The sequence below is a fragment of the Apteryx mantelli genome, chromosome 2 (genome assembly GCF_036417845.1).
Source record: "Apteryx mantelli isolate bAptMan1 chromosome 2, bAptMan1.hap1, whole genome shotgun sequence".
Lineage (NCBI taxonomy): Eukaryota > Metazoa > Chordata > Aves > Apterygiformes > Apterygidae > Apteryx > Apteryx mantelli.
The window spans coordinates 41476722-41498119 of NC_089979.1; the positions used below are offsets into that span (position 1 = coordinate 41476722).

The window sequence follows — 21398 nt, forward strand, 5'->3', positions numbered from 1 at the left end:
CTACTCCAAGCACCAAAAAAGACAAAGAATGAAGAATCTTAAAATATGTGGTTTCTCCAAAATGCAGTTCTAATAATCACAATATATTATTTGAAGAAGACCCACGCCCAACATATGACTGATTCTGAACTACAGGAATTTAATCTTTTAAAGGTTTCAAGATTTAGTTACATCTGGAAAGCTTCTTGTGTCTGCTATGCAAAATACAGGAAATCAAAATATTGAAATTAAGAACATGAGGCTAAAGAATAATTTGTATGGTTTAATGGCAGATCTTCATGTGAAAATCCAGCATGCAATTTGTGCAACTACTGAAATCATCTTCCAGTCTTTTCCTGCTGTAAGTGTTGATTTCAAGAACTTACTTTATTTTCATGCTATCAGTTTTAAGTCAGCTGAATGTCTATCAGTCTAAAAAAAGCTATTTACTTTGGTAACTTCGTATTTTACCTATATCACTACAGAAAGTGGGTGTAATAAACTAGCAAAGATTACCTCTGAAGCATATGCAAGGAGATTACAAGTTGAGGTTCACTAGTAGTCTGAGAACGGATGAGCTTGCTCTTTGTTTGGGCAGAAACGATAGTGCCATCAGACAAAGAAAACCGATAAACAGGACTGAATGCTAGTCCCTGCCTCAGCACTGCAAGGAAGCAAAATAACAGAATTAATGAGAAACTATAATGCAAGTAGCTTATACACACAAGGTTTGACGTTCTAAATCCATCAACACTGATACCACAGACATTGTGTAATTTTTCAGAAAATTAGAAGAAGAATTTTGAAAATAAATAGATGAGATGCATATAAAATAAAGGAATTCATATAGGGCAGAGTGATCGAGGAAAAAATGATAAGAAGGGACAATAATAACAGGACAGATATTGTGAAATACAAAATATTTCAGGAGTGGGTCAGGAAGTTCTCGCCATCCATATTCCTCTTCTTCAGCTACGTCTCTAACTCCTTTTGTTGCTCATACATTTTTTAATCTGTATCACCTAAAACTAGATGTTTAATATAAATGCCTCCAGTTTTTAGATCATCTGTTTTCATTAGTCTCTACCTTCTCCTCCTTATTGCCTGTTTAAATAATCTTATAACAGTCACTCTCACTACTTCTTTAATTTAAAAATTACATAAATCTCTTACATTGGAAAAAATAGAAATAAGAACAGTTGGAATAAGCAATTATTACTTTTTAAAGAACAAGCAAAAAGTTTGTAGCTCAAATAAATTACAAATACAATTACCTAAACTAAAATTGGGTCTGTGCTAATCCTTCTCCAGTGTTAGTGTTAGATATGACTACACTTCAGGTTTCGAGTTTATTTCACTACGCATATTCTGCAGCTGTTAGGCTTCAATGCAAATCTGAACTTTGCCAAATTCAGTTCTCTAGCTCCTGTAGCTCCCTGTGACATCTCTTTAATTAAAACCGAAAATAATATTAGGAAAAAAAATTCAAACATTTCTTATACTGTTTACTCTTTGTCATCAATGAAACAAGTCTAATCATTTTCAATTTCTAGTCCAGAAGCTATTATATTTGGATTGCAGATATTGCAGGAGGCAAATAGTCAACTTCAGAAGGTTCCTGTTCATATAGTTATTTATGGGGAAAAATACAAATGAAAGCACTATAATACTTTTAATTTCCTATTTTTTCACACAAACAAATGTTCTGTGTTTTTTAATTAATAGTATCATCTGTTCTTTATTTCATTGCTTGTTTTTTAATTTTTCCTGTCATAATAAGATGACACGGTTTTCCAAGAGTGGCTTTTTAAAAAAGCGTTCTCTACAGAGCTAACAGACTTTTCAGACTTGCAAGTACTGGTTACGATCGCTTTCCTTCCCTGTCCCTCCACTGTTATATATTGTTCTGCAAGGTTTTAAAGTATTATTTAGGCAGTGAGAAAACAGGAAACACAATTTAAACAACCAGAAGGGCTTTTTCAGAGCAAAAATGTAAAGAAAAACAAAAACCTACAACTGCAAAACAATACAAAGCAAAATTTCACTGTTAAGTATGTCATTGTTTCAGTTTAACCTTTGGGCACCAGAAGGTCCAAAGCTCTTAACTTTAGCATATACCACATCAGGAAATTCCAGTACTCAGTGCCAACAGGATACAAGTGAAATCTCTACTTAAATCATTTTCCAAACTAATTCTTTAAGCAAACAAGAATGTTTCCTTATTCCTCTTGAGGAAATGCTATTTTTCTGACTGTGGCCAATAAAAACTTGCCATATATTTTGCACTTTATATTGAGAATTAATGTGAAAGGCTTGCTTTTTTTATTGTTTACGAAGCCAATGCTAAAAATTTTTTCCACTGTGACGCTGCATTACATGTAGGAGATCTTTACTTTATTTGCTTCTATTTCCAAACCATAATAAAAATCTAATGTAAGTTAAAAAATGCACAGCATTTTTCAGTCAAGCACAAAGATGCTACTGGCCAAGATATGCCCTGTTTTTCTTCTCCATCCTACAGTGCATGGGAAAGAGACATTTCAGTCATTACTCCTCTCTACTGTTGGATCCTTTGGCAGCAAAACAATTCCAGAGGTTCTTGTCACTGGTCCTCTTATCGCTTACACTCTTTACCTCTACAAGAAGTAAAGAGCCCCTTCATTTACACTAATTCTACAGTTTGTCTGACTATCCTAAGCCTTTCCTGCAAAATGATACAGTTAACCCCCCCAAATATGTATACTTTTACCATTTCAGAGATTGGTTAGAGAGGACCCACTCAAACACCCACACTAAATGGAGGAGCTGCTAATTTGGTTAGGAATCCTTTGAAGAGGAAGAAATAACAAGTGGCTGCATGCCATAATAGAAACTCCTAAATTACCTTTGGCACAGACAAATACTTACCCTGAAAATGCTCTCTATAGACTTATAATAATTTTAATTGCATAGTATATTCTTCAACTCTGTCTGAAATCACAGCCTAAGGTTGTGAACTATTAGCTCTCCTACTGTATATACCCCAAAAGCTGCTATATACAATATCACAGCATTTTTTGTGCCCCGAAGTTCCTAACGTTAAACATGAAGGTTTCATTATAGCAGAACATCTTAAAAAACATTTAACTAAAGCTGGATGATTAAAGTATTTTGTATATTTGGTGGAATCATTGGAGACTCCAATTAAAATTTAGTTTCCAAGACAGCATGCCAGTTGTTTAATGACTATGGTACTATTCCTTATAGGCCAGCTATAAACCTTGTTCTACAAACATGAGCCCAATCTATGATGCTCCTGCACTGGGAATGGACTGTTCCACAGTTATTCCCCACTGGCTTTGAAAGAACTTTCCTGAGGATTGTAGAGCGTTGATCATATTGTGTAATTTGGATCTCTGTTATCAGAATTAGCAATTACAGGACCTTACAAAAAGAAAAATCCACAGTCTTTACCATAGAAACCTCATGGGAAACCTTTCCATCTGCAGTACTGTCTGACATCCATAATCTTGATTGTGTAGATGTGCTTGTGGTGTATCCTGTATCAGTGATCAGCTAGATACAGTGCAACAGTGTAGGCTTCCAGACAGCCTGAGCGCTGCATCCTTGGTAAGTCACACTGAGGGTTTCGCACAGCAAATGTGACAGAAAAGCCCATTTTTGAAGAGAAGTGGAATACAGGTCAATGAACTGCAACATGTGAGTTGAGATTCTGAAGAATAACATTTAGTGAATGGCTTTCGGGACAACACTGAAGGTCTTTCTATTTTTTTCAAATAATTGCAATAATCTGAAGATTTAAGGCACCCACCAATATGGCACAGTTATAACAAGAAGACTAAGAAGGAAATGGGGAGAATGGTGGAAAACCTCTCTAGAGAGAACAATCAGTGCATTAGAAAAATCATTTTTAGAAAGGTCAGTAGCCCTTGGTTGTTCCACGTAGGTATGACACAAAGAGAACACAACAAAGAGATATACATGACAAACAGTTTAAATATAGAAAGCACTAAAAATATGAAATCTAACCTTCCTGATGATGTCTCTTGGCAAAAGATATTTCTCCCTCATGCTGTGAATGGAACTTTTGAATGCATCTTCTCACCAAGTCCTCCCAGCCAGGTTTCATGGCTGCTCTCATGGTACTTGTGTCCAGTGAAGTTATTTTGCCTGATTTTAGATAAAACATTCGTTATAGTAATTTCCCCTTTGACGGGAAAAAAAATAAAAAGCTTCTACTTTCACAATACCTTGTAGATCCTGGCGAGTAGTAAAGCTCTCTGATGAGGGAAGAAGTGGTCTTTCCTTCATTGGAGCTCTTCTTGCAACACAAATCAAGCAAGACTGCAAATCTTAAACCAAAATGTTACTTCAGTAATTTGTATAGAAAAGGAAGATTTCTTTTTTTTTTCCCTCCCCAAAGAGAATTCAAAAGTGTAAGTCCTTCAATTCCTCTTGGATCAAACAGAATAGATTTCATACCAATAAAAGGAAAGGATAAATATAACTGAATGGTTTCAGATCTTCATTATTTTCTACAACATTGAACATTACAGGAGAGGTGATTTTGCTTGCTTTTTTGGAGGAAAACTTATGCAAGTACTCCACCATGGCCCATAATTTTTGGCACATGTAGATATAAACATTTGCTTTCACATGTTTATGCATAAACCTGTGGCTCAACAGTCCAGAAAATAAGTAATCAAAAACAATATACTGCAGGCATAGAGTTCTTCAACACTTACCATTTTGTACTTTCTAAGCCACATTGCTTAAATATGCCACATATACTTACTGTCCCTGAGGAAGCAGCTCCATAGTAAGCCAATTTTACTTATCTGAATGCTTAAAATACAATCTGAGGAAATTTACCTGCTGAAGTAGTGAATGGTAAAGGAAACAGTAAACCACAACTATCTTCATATTCTGAGAACTCAAAAAAATGCCAGTTGAAAGTTTCCTCCCAGTCAGCCACATTCTTTTCATAATTACAGTGGTACAAAACCAGGGTATCTCATTAATGTACACGGAGTTACCCTCAACTTAAACTACTATAACTGAACCAATTGGGTGTGTGCTGGTGTATACACTCATATTCCAAGATGAAAGAAAATCACAGTTACATGAAAAAGGTAAAACTTAAAATTTTTCTTTTTTTCAAGTTTCAGAAGCCACTTTATCAACCTCACATCACTATCAACTCCACTGAAATTGCTGTCCCATAACTAACTATTTGCGAAAGCATGGAAAGCCAAAGTAGTAACATAAATTCAAAGTGCTCATTACCTTCACCGTCCTCCTTGAAGGAATTTGGTTGAGAAACAGCAAAGCACTGCATAGTTTCATATTTCTGATGTGCTTCCTGGTTATCATGGCCTTCTTCAGAATCAGCAAGAGGTTTTACCAGCATCCGACAATTAAAGGTATGGCTATTACGCCTAGGAGTGTCACCAGACCAAGGTCCCCCATTCACTGAGCAAGGCAAAGAATATAAGTGAGATAAATCCGGTAGCAGTCATTTCTATTGCTTATCCCCAGGAAATTAATCATGGTGTGTTGCAAACCGGTCGGGAAACAAGCTCATTTAACACCACCACTATATTTTTAATATTACAGCCCAAACCAGCACATAATAAGGTAATTTGTAAAAATCTTATCATTTAAAAGCACTGCTGTCTAATTTTTTCAGCTACCACGTCTTTTCAAGCAACTTATTATGGTAGTGGTAGAAAAGCAGAATGAAAGCCTAAATATTGGTGTGTATAAAAGTGACGGACTACAATGAAACCCCTACTGGGTAGAACAGATTAACTTATGTCCGCTGCATTTAGAAGTGATTAACACAAAAGAGACAGTAATACTATATATAAATTTGTGTCTAGATTAGAAACAGAAAGAAAAGGAAGTAATATGCACTGTATAGAAACAGGAAGCAATGCAATCAGAAATAAATTATAGTACATACTCAGCTACAAGAGGGAAGCTGTGAACGGATGAGAATAACCTGGGTGCAGTGGTGGATAAAACTAATACCCTAACACAGTACTTAAGAGAAGTAAAAAAGGAAACAAAATCCTGGGATGCACAAATATAGATACTGGACATCAGTCAGAGCAAATTAATGTAACAGCACATAAGGAAATAGCAGGTTATTATTTAAAAATACTCTTCACTGTCTTCTTCAGTCATAAAAGGCAATAAAGGTAGTAATTTATGGTTTTAGCCATTAAAGGGGTTATATTTTTCTATTCTTTAAGGGTTTATAAGTAAAGTCATAAAATGTTAATGTGAATTACATAATACTTTTAAATTGGTATGAGTAAATGAGAAGTGTACTGTATTCACTTTCTCTTTCTTTTTACCCCTGGTCCAGAAAAGCTACGATATTAAAACCAGTATCAGTATGAATGCAAAAAGAGTTGCAAATAACAAAAAAGAGTTTTTAAAAGAGAAGGGTAAATACTGATGAGAATAAAAACAAAAAACAAACAAAATTTTCAGCATAAGGAGTTATCTGATTTTTCATAAAATATCCCCCCCTTCTTGAGACCTTTTTAGAATAACTAGTCTAGACAGAGACCTAACAGAGAATTCACACAGCTAATGTCGTCTTGTAAGGATTCACTCTAAAGAACCATTAGAAGTATCAGTTAGCATGAGTGACTACGACTAATTTTAAACAAAGAAGATAAATCGGAAGAGTAAAGGATGCTTTGGGGAAAAAAAATAATCATTCATACAGTCTAAATATACATTTAAAATAAACAGAGTGCATAAGACGAAAGTGTAATTAGTGGACGGGCATAAACTAAAGTTATTTAAACATCGATTTATGAAACCAAAGTTAAATAAGTAATGGTATGATATGAGGAAAATGTATATACCTAAAGATTTTGGCAGCAGGATTTTGACAAATTCATTGTGGTCCCCTACATGCAGGATGCTATATATGCTTGTGTTCATCAGCTCTTCTTGGTTGTACCTTAGGTACTGTGTCACATTCTCAGAAACAAACATAACATTACCTTCCGGGTTCACTACAAAGAAGAACCCATCTAGGGCCTGAGGGGGAAAAAAAAAGAGAGAGAGAGAGAAAAAAAAAGAGAGAGAGAGAAAGAGAGAAACACAACACCAAACAATCAGATTAACAAAAAAAATCCATAAAATAAATATTTCCTTCAGAAGACATATTTGAATCTTTCTGCATCCATCCCAGTTCTTATATTCTTGTCTTTAATAGCAAAGTAAACACTTCATATTAAGGATCTAAAATTACTTTTATCAAAACCACTTTAAAATCATGGAAAGATATACATCTTGCAAAATAATGAAATCCACATTGCTACCTGTCTGCCTGGAAACACTACACTAGGAAACCTACACTAGAACCTAGTTCTGTTAAACCTAGAGCCTATTCACTCCTGTATTCAGCACAGGACTGATCCTGAAGTCCAGGAAAAAAAAAATCACAAGATTTGCTGACACAAAGCAAAGAAAAAAACCACTGGAAGAAAGGAAGAGGAATGCTTTCTCTCTGTGCCCCTACAAGGCATCTTCATCTAAGCAGGCCCCACGCAGCCAGGCATGCGAGAACCACGGCATTAAATGGCGAGAAGGGGAAAAGGAGCCTGATGCTGACGAACAGATCAGAGCACACAGTGAGCAGGAGGACAGCAAGGTGCAGAGCGGATCCCTACTCCCAGGACTATTTTTGTTTTTTATTTGACATCAGTTTAATTCAGTCCGTACATGGTCCAGAGAATAGGAACAAGAAGTTCATCTTATACCTTTACAATTCAGGTCCATGGTATTCCAAAGTACTTAAAATTTCTGCAAGGTAATCTCTAATTAAGACATTTCTTAAATTATGCTGATTGGTTTTCCCCCTTATCACTTGTGACAGGGACAGCCTAGCTAAAGGATCCTTTCAAAGATATCTGCTGTGCATTATCTGAAACCTAAGTCAAATATTACATCACTTCTACCTGCTCAGGATAAAATAAAAATTTCAACATCAGTAATATGTTCTCATGTATAATACTTTTTTTTTTTTTCCGTAAGATGCAAACACGATTGTGCATTCTGGAAATACTTGAGAGTCTGACCCTTTAACTTTATGTTACATGAGCAGATAAGAGGCATAGATTTAAACTTAAGGCACCACAGCTTTGAACTAAAGCATTTAAATAAAAATGCATCCCATACAGACTTCTGCAGTTTTGCCCAGTTTATTCGCTTCTCTAAAGGTTGGTGGGAAATCACTAAAACAGTGGCTAGCTCACATTTCAATTTCAAACCAGAACATACAATATTGCATCTCCAGTGAGAAACAAATCAGACCAAAAGCAACTGGTAACCCATGATTTTTGAGGAATAAACGTCAGTGGATCCATATGAAACCTGAACGCAGCTCACTTCAGAACAGCCCAACAAGGAGGAGCTGATAAAGCAAATGTACACAGGCATGTGGCATTTTTTGGAAAGAACAAACTTGTGTACCACTTGTGTACCACTTACAATGGTCTTAACAGGCATTGCTCAAATACTCAAGCTACAGATATGTATTAAAAATGATGCACACTACTGAGCAGTTAGCAGATCCAGAGAGTACAAAAGAGAAGGCTGAGGGAGAGATCTTATTTCTGTCTATACTTACTAAAGGAAGGACACAGAGAAGCCAGAGCCAGGCTCTGTTCAGCGGTTCACAGGGGAAGGACGAGAGGCAACAGATACAAGTTGCAACACAGGAAATTCCAAGTAGTTGTAAGAAAAAAAATTTTTTTCACCATGAAGGTGGTCAAATATGGGAAGAGGTTGTCCAGAGAGGTTGCGAAATTTCCATCCTTGGAGATATTCAAAACCTAGTGGGACAAGGCCCTGAACAACCTCATCTAGCTGGACCTGCTCTGAGTGGCAGCTTGGACTAGATGACCTCCAGAGGTTCCTTCCAAACCAAATTAGTCTGTGATTCTGTTAAGGGAGAAAGGGGGCTGTGAAAGCACAACATGCAAGCAGAGCGATTACACTAACAATTGCCAAATGCTTTGGTTGCTCTATTCTAAATTACAAAATAATAGGATATATAAATTTATGCACAAGTATATGTTCTCCCTGACTGCCTCTAAATTAAGATAACCTAGGTCCTCTTTCTCCTGTTCATTGACACAGTTCCTAATCTCTGACTTTTTTTCATTGCCTTCTTTTTGCTTCTGGCCATATTTCTTCATATTAAATCATTTTCCTTAGAGAGCTCCCCTCTTTCAATGTGCTTTTCACAACATTTTCCCATTTGCTAGTATTTAAACTAATAGTGATTTACAAGATTTAATTAATTGAGGCTCTAATACTATCTCCCATCAGCATCTCTGCTATGGATTAGTGCCTTAGACTGCACTTCACCACTGCTTGAAGCCAATCTAAATGTGACCTCTTTGGGTTAGTCCTCTCCTACACTGTGATAAGTTCCATGTACTAACAGTAGCATTTCTGCAGATATAAACAGCTGGACTAGGGAGCTGAAAACTAAGAAAAAAGTCAGATTTTAGCCACATTAGTTCTCTGAACTGGCCCACCATGAAACCACACGGCTTTTAGAGCTGCTACAAAGGTTTATGTTTGGCTGAACCATTCTTTTTGGCAGCAGTTCATGCTTACATCAGTTCAAAGGAAAGCCATAGCAAGTGTTTATTGGAGTCCAAAGGAGAAAACTTTCAAAGGCAGAGATGGCAAGCAGAAGATTATTAGAGTTACTGGCATTCCACAATAATTTCCTTCAGTTTTCCCACTATTTCCTACTGCAGCAATTTCTCTGGCAAAGAAGTGCTCTACACCATCTCCTCGCAGCTACTTCCTGAGCTGTCTGCAGAAGTGGTCATCCAAGCCTACTTTAAGACTGGGAGAGGAACATGCCTTATATGTGATATTCCCATTTCTTTCCAATCAAGACACAGAAGTCATAATAAATCAATCTTTTAGGCAAGCAGTAGGCTTTTGAGCAAGTTTATACACGAAGCTAATTAAATCTTTTAGAAGCTTCTGCTTTTGCACTGATTTCTTAATTCTGTTCCCAGCTGTATATCCCCATAATTAACGACTAGAACAATAATGAAGGCCAGCACACTTTCCTTCAGAGCTATGGGTACAATGGGGGAACAAATAATAGATGACATGTCGGAAGAGAAAACAAGAGAACAGATAATATTTTTGATGATGTTTTGGAGCAGAAAATAAAGTTGTGTTCTTTCAGCTGTTTCAGCTCTATTTTCTCACTCTCTCTTCATATCTACTTTTCTGCATTAACCAAGAAATATGTTAAAATATTCCTCAGAGGCAACTGTATGATGAATTCTACTCACTTTCTTCAACCAGAAACACTCACTAGTTTGAGGATTCTTCAGTTATATTATTTAATAGAAATAGACAATTATATTCCTAAACCAAATCAACTAGTAAACTGTTCATCAGCATTGTCATTTTTATTATCATTTGGCAAAGGAGAAAGAGTAAGTTTTTCAAGAGGGTGTATAAAGGGGTTTGTAAAGATGAAGTAACTTAATTTCCTTAAGGAGATAAAGACACAAAGAAATGTATCTGTAGTCCTTCCACAGCAAATATCCAACAACTTTCAGTCCTTCTCAGTTTCTTGTTGCAAAAGGACCACAGTTTATTAATTTAGTTCCACAATTTTTCATTGTTAATATGAAATGGTTTTAGTGTAAAGGAAAAATAAATTAAATGGAATAACATAACAGAAGGGTGATTTTACATGTCATGTTTGGTGCAATACCTAATCATGTAAGATAAGCTAGGAAAAAATCTTATTTTCCCCATGATTAAAACAAATCCTTACAATTAAATTAATAGGATAAAATTTAACATAGCAGTGTAAGAGATGGAAGGTTGAACCTTGTTTGATAGCAAAAACTACATTCAGTGAGCATATATAATAAATATTAAATCAATTTGTTTGTTACCCCAGCTTTTCAAAGGAGAATGTTTTCACTCCAACCTGTCTAATCTTCCTAATATTTAGTACTGTGGTTTTGGAGCCTTCATACGCAGTACAGAAGACTATGTTTTCATCTAACAAATCATGAAAAATAATGCAAATACTTAAAACTGATGTAGCATGTGTCTTGCTAATGCAACATTCAGAAATGACAGAATAATTACACATCTGCCAAAGTTGGTTCCTTTAGCTAGATTCAGAGTTTTATGTTTTATTTTATCTAAATTAACATTTATTCTTCCTTACAGATAAAGCTGACAGACAGAATGGGAATCAGCACTTTGCAAGTGAGCTTAAGCAGATAAAGCAGTAGTGCCAAAGGACAGTAGCATATGACATTAGGATCCCAGATCATATACCGACACAACATTATTATTAATACATTTAGAAGCTAGGCTTCAACCATGCAGCCTCTTCTCATATCAAAACAACAGAGCTAAAAGCCAGGCAGAAATCTTAGCTAAACTAACCAAAACAGATATCTTGTAAAGCTCTCCCAGATTACTTTCATATTCTAGAGGGAAAAGAGTCATGCTGTAAATGCTAAAATGGTAAATTGTTAGAACTGCATAGCAATGACATGCAATTTTAGAGGAACTATTATTCATGTTCACACTACTGTATCTGTAAGTCAATGTTTAGGTACAACAGGTCTTCCAGTCCATCATGGTTTAGAATGAATAAAAGTTGCACATACACTCCCCAAGCTATAAAAGACTGCTACCAACTGAAGCACTCGAGCTGTCTGCAAAATCAAACAGCCTAATTCTCTCTCCCTCCCACCCCCAAGTTAGGAAGAGTTTCCTCACTGAACCCAACAGGAACATGCTCCCCGTTCATAAATGCCATAATCCTAAACAGCGAGGATGGCTTCTATCTCTTGACCATTCTTTTAGAGCAAGCTCAAACTGCACTTTTTCATTTCATTACACTGCTCGTCATCTAAGGGGAGCAGAATTGGCTTAAAAAAAAAGGAAATGTGTGCTCTTCACCTCAAGCATCATCGGTCCAAGTGCATCTTTGTCAATGACACTCTGACCTGTAGATGATACATCTGCTTTTTGCACTTCATCTTCATTAGCTGCTGCTGCTTTTTCTGCAATAAAGAGAACTATGTATTAAATGACAAAGCAGTGCCAGTTAAATGATACATTAAGAGTCCACAGTGTATGGTGACTAGCTGTTAAGCAGTTACAGTGCAACAATACTGAAAATGAGATTAAATAATCTTCCCTAATGATTCAACAAAAGCATAACTAGCATATTTGTTTTTCAGTTCTGAAGTTTTATGACACAAATTAAATCATTTCAGCTGTTTCTCTGCTAGACATTTTACTAAATCACAGAACATAATACCTGGCAAAGACAAGGACTCCTTATGAAGGTGCAGCAAGTAACACTCAGCATCAAGGTGTATTAAGAGACAGATCTAAAACAGCATGCAAAGCTCATGGCTGCACAACTTTTCCATGATCGCTATATTTAGAAGAAAAAATGCAAATCTGCAATCTACTGTTTCATTACTGTGAAACAGCAGTCTCATTTCTGTTCCCATGCCTCTGCCCACATTTTTACTATCATATAACCTTCATGCTGTCCTATTTACCAGTGTTATTAAAATACATACAATTTCAAGTGCTTTAATTGAAAAATTACAAGCAAGAAAATAATGATTTAAGGCTCCTGGAGTATAAAGTCACATATTACAATATTACACTATCACAGATCATACTTAACTCCAAATGTAAGCAACATTCACACATACTAGAACATTCAAACCAAGAGGGTTTATATGTCATATCAAGTAATGAACTGCATTAACTTTTCTATTCTGAGAATGATATTGGTGTTTAAGGGAGAAGTAATTAAAATACTTACAGAACACATACTTGACATGTTAAGTTAATAAAACACAAGAGTAGTTTTTTGTTGTTAGTTTTATTCTCAGAACAACATTCTTTTATTATTTTTCAAGCACTTATGTAAAAGGACTTTACTGCAATCTAGAACTTTAAAAATCATTAAAGTTTTTTATTTTAAATATTATGCAATAAATTATTTTAATAAACACGAAAGCACACTGAACTTATGATACTCAACAAGAATGCATGCCTTCTACAACAGTAAACCAAAAGATGATTCATTGTGGGAATTACCAAATCTACCACGTACAGAAGGACCAAAAGGCCTCTGCAAAATCCCCTTTAGTGAAAATTAAAGCATCAGTCAGACAAATTAAAACGTATCCAAATGGACAGTATTTCCCACCATCTGTAGACGTACAAGACTGAAACAAAAGTTCCTCTGAACTCTTTCCTTGGCAGTTTATGAGGTCAGTGTGCCCATACTGTGCTTGTAAGTCAAGTAAAGGAACTGCTTCCCAGGATCCTGGGATGTCCTTGTATCAGCAATCAGCTGCCGGCAATAAGGCTTTGGTCACTTGGACTGCCTCATCCTCGATTTCTGTGGTTTCACGCTTTCATGAAAAAAGTGTGAGGAAAATCCTGCTGAGCTTCTTAAGGCACGTGCATACACAGTATGACACCACTGTGAGTAACAACGGAAAAAAGCTATTCTGTAGATGAACTGCTCAGACTAATAGAATAATTTTAAATCACTTAAGATTAGAATAATCTGTTAGAAATAAATAGACTAGAAATAAATACAAACCCTTCCTCTAACACTTAAACTCACCAGGATACTAATAAATAATTCTGGCTTGAGCTGGGGACTGCAGTAGGCCTTTTTTTGTGAAACGCAGAGATTAGGTGAAAGAAAGAAAAAAAAAATCAAACAGTCCTTTGCATATTACAACATAGAAGAGTTGGTGCCATACGACGATATGATACTGAAAACATATTCTAAAAATTCTAAAAGGTTCTAAAAATAGGGTTGAGCTTTTAATAAAGTCTGCAATGCTATTTGTTTCCCATCTATTCCTGATACCATAAAGTGATCCCTGCTTTCACACTGCAAAATGTTACAATAAAAGAGTTTACATCTTTTTGGATACTATCTTCCTGCTTTCATCCCATCACTGCTTTAGCCTTTTATACCATCTTGAGTATCAGAGGATATGGGATTATACTAGAAATGGAGGGACTGTAGATATTGTACAGCAATGGTTCTATGTTCTACACTGTGTGCAAACACATTCAATATATGATATTTTTCTAGTATAATGGATTTACAAAGACAACTTTTACCAATTGTTTTTCCCATAGTACCAAACACTTGCTGAAGATTTTTTTTGACTGTTACAACCAGAAAGTTCAAACAAATCATCATTAACATATCTCTATACATATACACTGCTCAACAAGAAGAAAAGTTTTATACAAAGAAAAAGAAGGAAGTTTTTAATGGCTATAATGGTAATTAACATAGAAATGGCAATATCACATCAGACCGAAGATCTATCAAGCCTTATACTCAGTCTCTGAAAGTGGCTGCTTTGCCCCCCACTTCTCTGTTTCTCCGTTTTGACCCTTTGATCCCTAACCACCTCCCTTTATACCACTAGCTGTCCATCACAACCATTTGACGTCTCTGTTTCCTTTTCCCTTAGCCACCTCTTTCTAGGGCTCAACCCTAAGGGACCAATAAAAACACTGCTTGCTTAAGAAAAGAGTATAACAAACAGAGAAAATATGAAAATTATACATGGATAAATATTGCCTACCTCTCTCTGTCACTGATGATGACAACATACACTACACTACATATGACATTTGTTTAGGCATTGCAAAAAGCATTATAAATCACAAGTGCTCCCAAAGGATGGTCTTCGTAATTAGGTCTGGAAAATAACTGTGTAAGAAGGTAAGGGGCCAGAGAGCTTAAAACAGGCTACATATTCAGGCCATGATTCCCTGTGCATTTATTTAAGCAGCACTGTAAAGGAAACCATGGCCTCAGACAGCCTCATAACAGTAGGACCAGAAGTTGCTCATGCTCATGACATAAACTGCAGCTACCAGCAATGTTCAGTTATGCAGCAAATAATCCATTTTTGACTGAACTACAAAGCCCATCTTGAAGAGTCTATCAGCACACAGTGAAAAAGTAAGAGCAAGCACCGTCAGCAGTGTTGGCCTAACAGAGAGGCACAGGGAAGGTCTTGAAAAGCAAATCTTTTCTTCAGCGCTAACTGAGAACAAAAATTTGTTGCGGAAAGGTTGGGGAAAAAAAACCAACAACAACTGACACATGAATTCTAGTGATGACAAGACTCATGGTTTTATCACAAGTCTGGATTTTGTGTTTTTCTTACAGTTCCAGCTTCTGGAGTTAAGTAGTGGTGCGAAAACATAAGGTTTACTTTCCCTTTTTTTCCTTCTCCTATCTTTTTTAGGTTCACTGGGGGCCCTACACACAAACGAAAAGAACAGAGTGTTTCTTATTTCTAAACTAGATTAATGATTTTTGAATGTTAGGGGTTAAGAAAACAGCTGCAGAGGCCCAACCTTGCAAAGCCTCTCATAAGTCTTTTTTTTTTTTCCCAGTTTCACGGGAATTGATGGTATTACACTGTGACTAACCACAGTCGTTAGATTTTTCCACTGGAGGCACATAACGCGGAGAGCAGGAGCTGGTTGCCTGACCTTGCACCACCCAGCTGCGCTGCCTCCTAAAACAGCTATGACACTGTTCAAATGGGAAACACGGGGAAAATGTTACAAGGTAGCTTGCAAGCAAGGCAGGAAAAACAGAGCGGAGATTTGGTATGGAAAGAAATACAGCCTCATGCCAGTTCAGGAAGTGACGGGAGGAGAAAGGGGCTTCCCATAGCTTCACCTCTGTAAAAGGGTTTCTCTGCTAGAGGTTGAGTTTCGCCATCCGCCCTGAGTGTTTCAACAGAGAGGGAGCATAAATTAGAATCTGGCCCTATCCTTATGAATATGGCTACCAGGGATCAAGCACATTTTATCTAAATTAAAATGGAATAAACTTCATGCACATGAAATAATTATTAGCTCTGCTCAATTAAGAGTTTAGCCCAGAGCTAAAAAAAAGAAAATTAAATAAAATAGAAGTACTCCTAAGAGAGATACTACAAAGAATATAAACATTCAAATAGGTAGCATTTTAGCGATGAGTGTAATTTATGTTTTAAACTGTGGATATGTTTACAATTGTATAAACAGCAATACAGTAAAATACATAATAATATTTTCAATTGGGCATTTTCCTGGTGATCACAAACTGTATCTACTTTCCTATATTGACATGCAGAAGTAAGAAAAAAAAAAACCCACAAATGTTTTCTGCCAAATTCATCAGTGGGAAAGTCAAGTTTTATTTGAAGCTCATTCCAGTTTCTGAAGACAAACCTCTGTGAAATCATATTAGATTAACAGGAATTCCTAACAGGTGTACAGTCACGACTAGCTGAGAAATCCTGACAGTTCTCTTTGCCTTTTTCCATGCTTTACTCCAACTTCCTTCATGGAACTGGTTAGAGAAACAATCCCCCTCCTTGATCCTTCTTTCAAAATCAAAATCCAGTACAAATTAATGAGATTTCCGCTTGCAAAATACAGAACAAAACCTTAGCCTCTTTAGGGACTGTGAAAAGATGAAGAATACTCCAAAAAAGAAGATTTGCATCAACATATATGTCATAGGACACTTATGTATGATTCTTTGGAGGAGAAGAGGAACAAAAAGAAAAAGCAGTTGAAATATTAGAGCAGTACCTGCATCAAAAAACTGTTGAGGGAAAAGGTCAATAGAAAAAAAATGGTAATGGGAGAAACGACTATATTATCCAATACTGCTTGAAACAGGTTTTCTCAGATGCCCCATATAATTCATATGCTTTGCAATTTTCTGGAGTTACTACTGAAATGTCACACCCATCTAAAATCATATACCCTCACAGATCAAAAATATAGCAAAGACATTTATTATAAGGGATACTATAAAGCTTAGCTCTGCACACAAAAAAGAGCTATGACTCAAGAAAGATCCTTATTATATATAACAGTAACAGCAACATTGCTTGAAAGTGACTGTAAATGCTGTATGTTTAAACATGCAATTGCCTTTTACAGCTGTCTGAAAACAACTCATCTTCTCCTTTTTTTGTATGCATTAGAAGACTACTTTTGTCTTGAGTTCATATATGTGAATGAATTTACCCTGTGTGGTTCTTCTGATCTCTCCTGACTTACTGTGTAACAGTAAAACACAAACAAACAAACAAGGAAATAGTAAAAGTATATAATTAGCCAAAGACAGGGACAGATGTGATATCAGAAGCTAATGTTGACATTTAATAGAAAGACTAATAGCCAAACTGCTAAATTTTAGCTGGCATTATCCTTTTAAATATTAGATTTAATAACACTTGCATATGACTAGCTAAATGATGATGTTGACTGCAGCCCTGGACAGAAAGCTATTAACATGAATAGGGTCACACAGAAAGTACCTTCAAATGTATTAACCTGAGTAAATAAAAAAACAAAAGCAAAAAAAAAAAAAAAAGCTTGCATTTGGTAATGTGAGTGGTTTTGGATCACAACACAGAAAATGCAACATATGATGAAGCACAGCAGTAAAGAATGTCTAAGTTATTTTGATGCTTGGTTAACCACAGGGAAAGAAGTTTTGTCTTGTAGTTGCATAATTCAAAGCCCAAGAAGCCATGGCCCAGCTGGAGCCTGATATCCATACGCACATTTGTTAACCAGTCCCCACTGCCTCAATACAAGTTGGTTTTTTTCTCTGAAACCAGCTAATTTTTCAAAAGATCAGTGTCAAAGAAACAGTAACTATTTCACTAATCAGTTTTAAGACCAGCTTATCCCACCCCTATGAATAAAGGCAGCTAATATTTCAGGGAAGTGAGGTTGCAGTGAGCTTATGTAGTGAGGTTGCTATATCATCATACAGAGCAAGGGAGCCATTAGACTCTTGAACACATTTTTCACTCAGAAACTACAGATTGAGTCTTCTAGGAAAAACTATGCGACATCTCAGGAAGGTTTCAGGAGGTAAAACAAGGGACAATTATGCATCTGCACTGAACTAAAATTAGAAGAGCTGCCATATGGCTCTGCGAAGCCAGCAGCACGTTCTTATTCATTAGGAAGCATTCTGCTAACATAAAAACACAAGGCCTTCCTGTGCTCTCCAAATGTGTTTATCTTTTCAACATTAATGCACGATATATCATCAGGCTGCTGAAATCTCCTGCCGTGCATATTAAAAAAGCGCAGCTGCACTTTCTCGCAGCACGTTTACGCCGTGCGAGCTGGCACCCGGGGCGCGAGGCGCTGCCCGGCTCCCGCCCGGGGCTGCCCACCCCAGCCCGCGGAGTCGCCAAGGCAGCAACGCTTCAAGAGTTAGGGGATGCTGCGGATTAAGCTGAAAAGCACCTGAAAGCGGTAAGCTTTATATTTGCTCATGGGAAATCGCACTTTCCAGCACTGCATGTCCTTCTTCTCAGTATTCTTGAACGTGGCACAGCTGCTCCAGCATCCCACAAAGAGCCGCCCCACCTTTCCAAAGTAAAAAAGCACCAATATGGTATTAGCTTTACAAAAACCTTTGCACTCACACAAAAACACCAAATATAGTTAAACACTCATGCAGCTTTTCAAGCCTTGGGTGATGTCTGATCTCAAAAAATTCAGTAACGGCAGCCAATATTTAAAATTTTCACAAACCCTGAAGTAAAATTAGCACTACAAAACCATCCTGGGCTTTGGAATAGAAACAAACTGAATTAATAATACATAAAATCAACAATAGTCTTCTTTTGCTTAATTCTATTCTTCTGACATTTCTCCACCATTCTGTTTTGTTCAAGTCAGCACTTTTTTCACCCTGTACAGCTTCTTTTGAAAGCACTGCCTGGGAAATAATCTCCTCCAGCTCAGTTAAACTGGAAGAGAATAAGGACGTCAAGAACAAAAATCATGAAATTCAATTTACTAAGAACAAAATTTAGCTATCAATCAGACAGAAAAAGCTCAGTATCTCCATATGTATTTTTGCTAAATACATTAGTATGTATTTTAACACCTTTTCCTCGGTTTCTTCTCTCCCCACTCTCATTTTGCCTCTTTTTTGTGTCATCACATCTGTGATCCCTGGGTTTTTTTTCATAATTTTGAAAAGCAGCAGTCTATCTCTTGAATCCAAGCTTTTAATTTCAAAAAGAAAACGATGCTTTCTGTGATTCCGGCAACTACCTTGCAAGTGTAACTTCATCGCAAGTGTACATACAAAGGCGCGTGTGATTCACTGAGGAATAAGGAAAGGTGATCGCGAAACTGCCTCCCTCCTTCCCCTGCAGAAGTGAGTGCCCAAACGCACAGTTGGCCAGTTGGGTGCCACGCTGCTAGTACCAGACTCTGTTTGGGTCAAGGCTGAGCCTGGCCCTCTATAAATACACTTAAATAGCCTCTCTAAAGATTCCTAACTCTTGGATTTAGTGGCAACTAAAAGTGACAAAATTATTGACAGGAATAACATTCTTTGCAGAAATATTCATCTACTATTTCCACATTTATTTAATGCAGCAGCAGGGATTATTCCAACCTGGCATGACCTCACGATGTCTCTTGTTTCTATTAAATGCTGCTAGGATTGCGAAACCCCAGAATTACAGCCCATCTCCTGGCACTGGAAAGGGACCTACCAGGATCCCAAGTCCTCAATGACTTGATCCATCCCAACACCCAAGAACAATGCAAAACAACAAAGCAGGCAAAATAATTTCCCTGATGAGATTACTTCTAATATTGTTATTTATCAGTAAAGACAGTAGGCCAACTGGCACCCCATTATTTAAGTGACATCTAAACCAAGACTTAAAACAACCCTGGATCCAGAAGTTATTTCTCACCCAATGCCTCATTTTAAACAGTGGAGAGACTTCAAACTAGCACATTGTGACTGGAAAGCTGTTTATCATAAAGATCTCTTGAAGTTGGAATTAAGTTTCCATCACAACCTTCATCTGTTGACTGCCTGGACACACTGCAACAGTGATCTTTTCCTTAGGTTTTGAGAAGAAGTGGAGAGATATAAGAAGATGTTGTTTTGCTACTGTAGAATTTTTAGACTGTTTTGAGTTTATTAAAATGTTTGAGCACTTTCAGTGTATGCTCTTTAATAAAATGAAAGGGTGATTAATTTGCAAACCAAAATTCATGTGTGTGCGCATGTATTAATCTACATTCTTTCTCTTTTCTCCAAAAACGCCACTATCTTTACAGAGTGTATTGACTGTCTAGAGAAAGAGCATTAATAAATTAATCATCAAAGATGCTGACTGCCTGGGTGACTTCCCCATCAAAAGGCCATAATCCAGAATGGTGCTGAGAATGTATAACTTTCACTGGCTTAAAATGCTGTTCTAAATGCTGTTATTTTTTATATTTGCATTTCCTAGGAAAGTGTAGTAACTGGCATAATCTCACATCTCTGAGTGTTTGTGCTCTAATTCAGGGTATTTTAGAAGTGCCTAAGATACAATACTTAGGCAACAAAAGAGCACACATTACAGGTCAAGTAAGTTGGCCAGCAATGCCTTACACAAAGATACCCTCAACTTAATCAGTCACTGATTATCCTTTCTGGAATCAGACAAGCAGATTCAAACATGTATATGTAGTTGAACAGACACACATAATTTTGTTTTTGTAGGCATTTAGATGACTTCAAAATATTTGTGTAAACCTGTACATAATAGCAAATGCTACCCATCCGCCACTGTTAACTTAAAATCTGTTACATCGATATGGTCGAATTTCAAAAGAGAAGACCAAGCTAACTGACCTCAGCACTAAAATATTAGATACAAATATTCAGCATCACTCAGTTCAACAAAGTAATTATTTTCTTTGGTATGCACTGAATTAGGACAGAAAGTTTTATTGTGTTTTTTGGCATATGCAATTTTATAAGTGTTAGATATTTACTTGATGAGTAAATTCATCTTGTTTTGATAATTCATTTCTAAAAACAGTGTTAATGCGAATATCTAAATGCAGAAAGCCCCATGTTCTTTAAAATTTTGGCTGATCTGATGTTTTCAAAGACAAGAAATACAGCTAGATTGGATAATTTAGTTGAATCACTGGAGCGACACATCACAATATATTGCTTTCACAGACATTAACAGCTCTCCAGTTAGTTCTTTGAAGCATAAAAACACAGGCAGAATTTTGAAAATAAAGATACAAGGGTTAACACTCTTTAGACTAGAATTTGCAAATACAGTTGCCAAGATAATTAAACATATAGGTTTCCAAAACTTAGGCCAAAATAACATACTGTAAAGAAATATTAATCTAACCAGACCCCTTTTCTTGAAGCCTTACTCTTATGTACTCAACCAACTGTTAAAAGGAAACAGATGACTGCCTTTCTTCAAGTGCCACATCACCATGAT

At 36.5% G+C, this 21398-nt stretch overlaps 1 protein-coding gene across 1 annotated transcript in view; it reads right to left on the minus strand.

Moving 5' to 3' along the window:
* Nucleotides 1-21398, minus strand: part of NCOA2 (nuclear receptor coactivator 2) — a 198316-nt gene that overhangs the window by 44466 nt on the left and 132452 nt on the right. The window contains exons 6-11 of the mRNA XM_067290544.1: nucleotides 11980-12083; nucleotides 6864-7041; nucleotides 5266-5451; nucleotides 4230-4331; nucleotides 4009-4149; nucleotides 496-643 (exon numbers count right to left, since the gene is read on the minus strand). Coding sequence (XP_067146645.1) covers nucleotides 496-643; nucleotides 4009-4149; nucleotides 4230-4331; nucleotides 5266-5451; nucleotides 6864-7041; nucleotides 11980-12083 — 859 coding nt within the window. The remainder of the gene's footprint in view (nucleotides 1-495; nucleotides 644-4008; nucleotides 4150-4229; nucleotides 4332-5265; nucleotides 5452-6863; nucleotides 7042-11979; nucleotides 12084-21398) is intronic.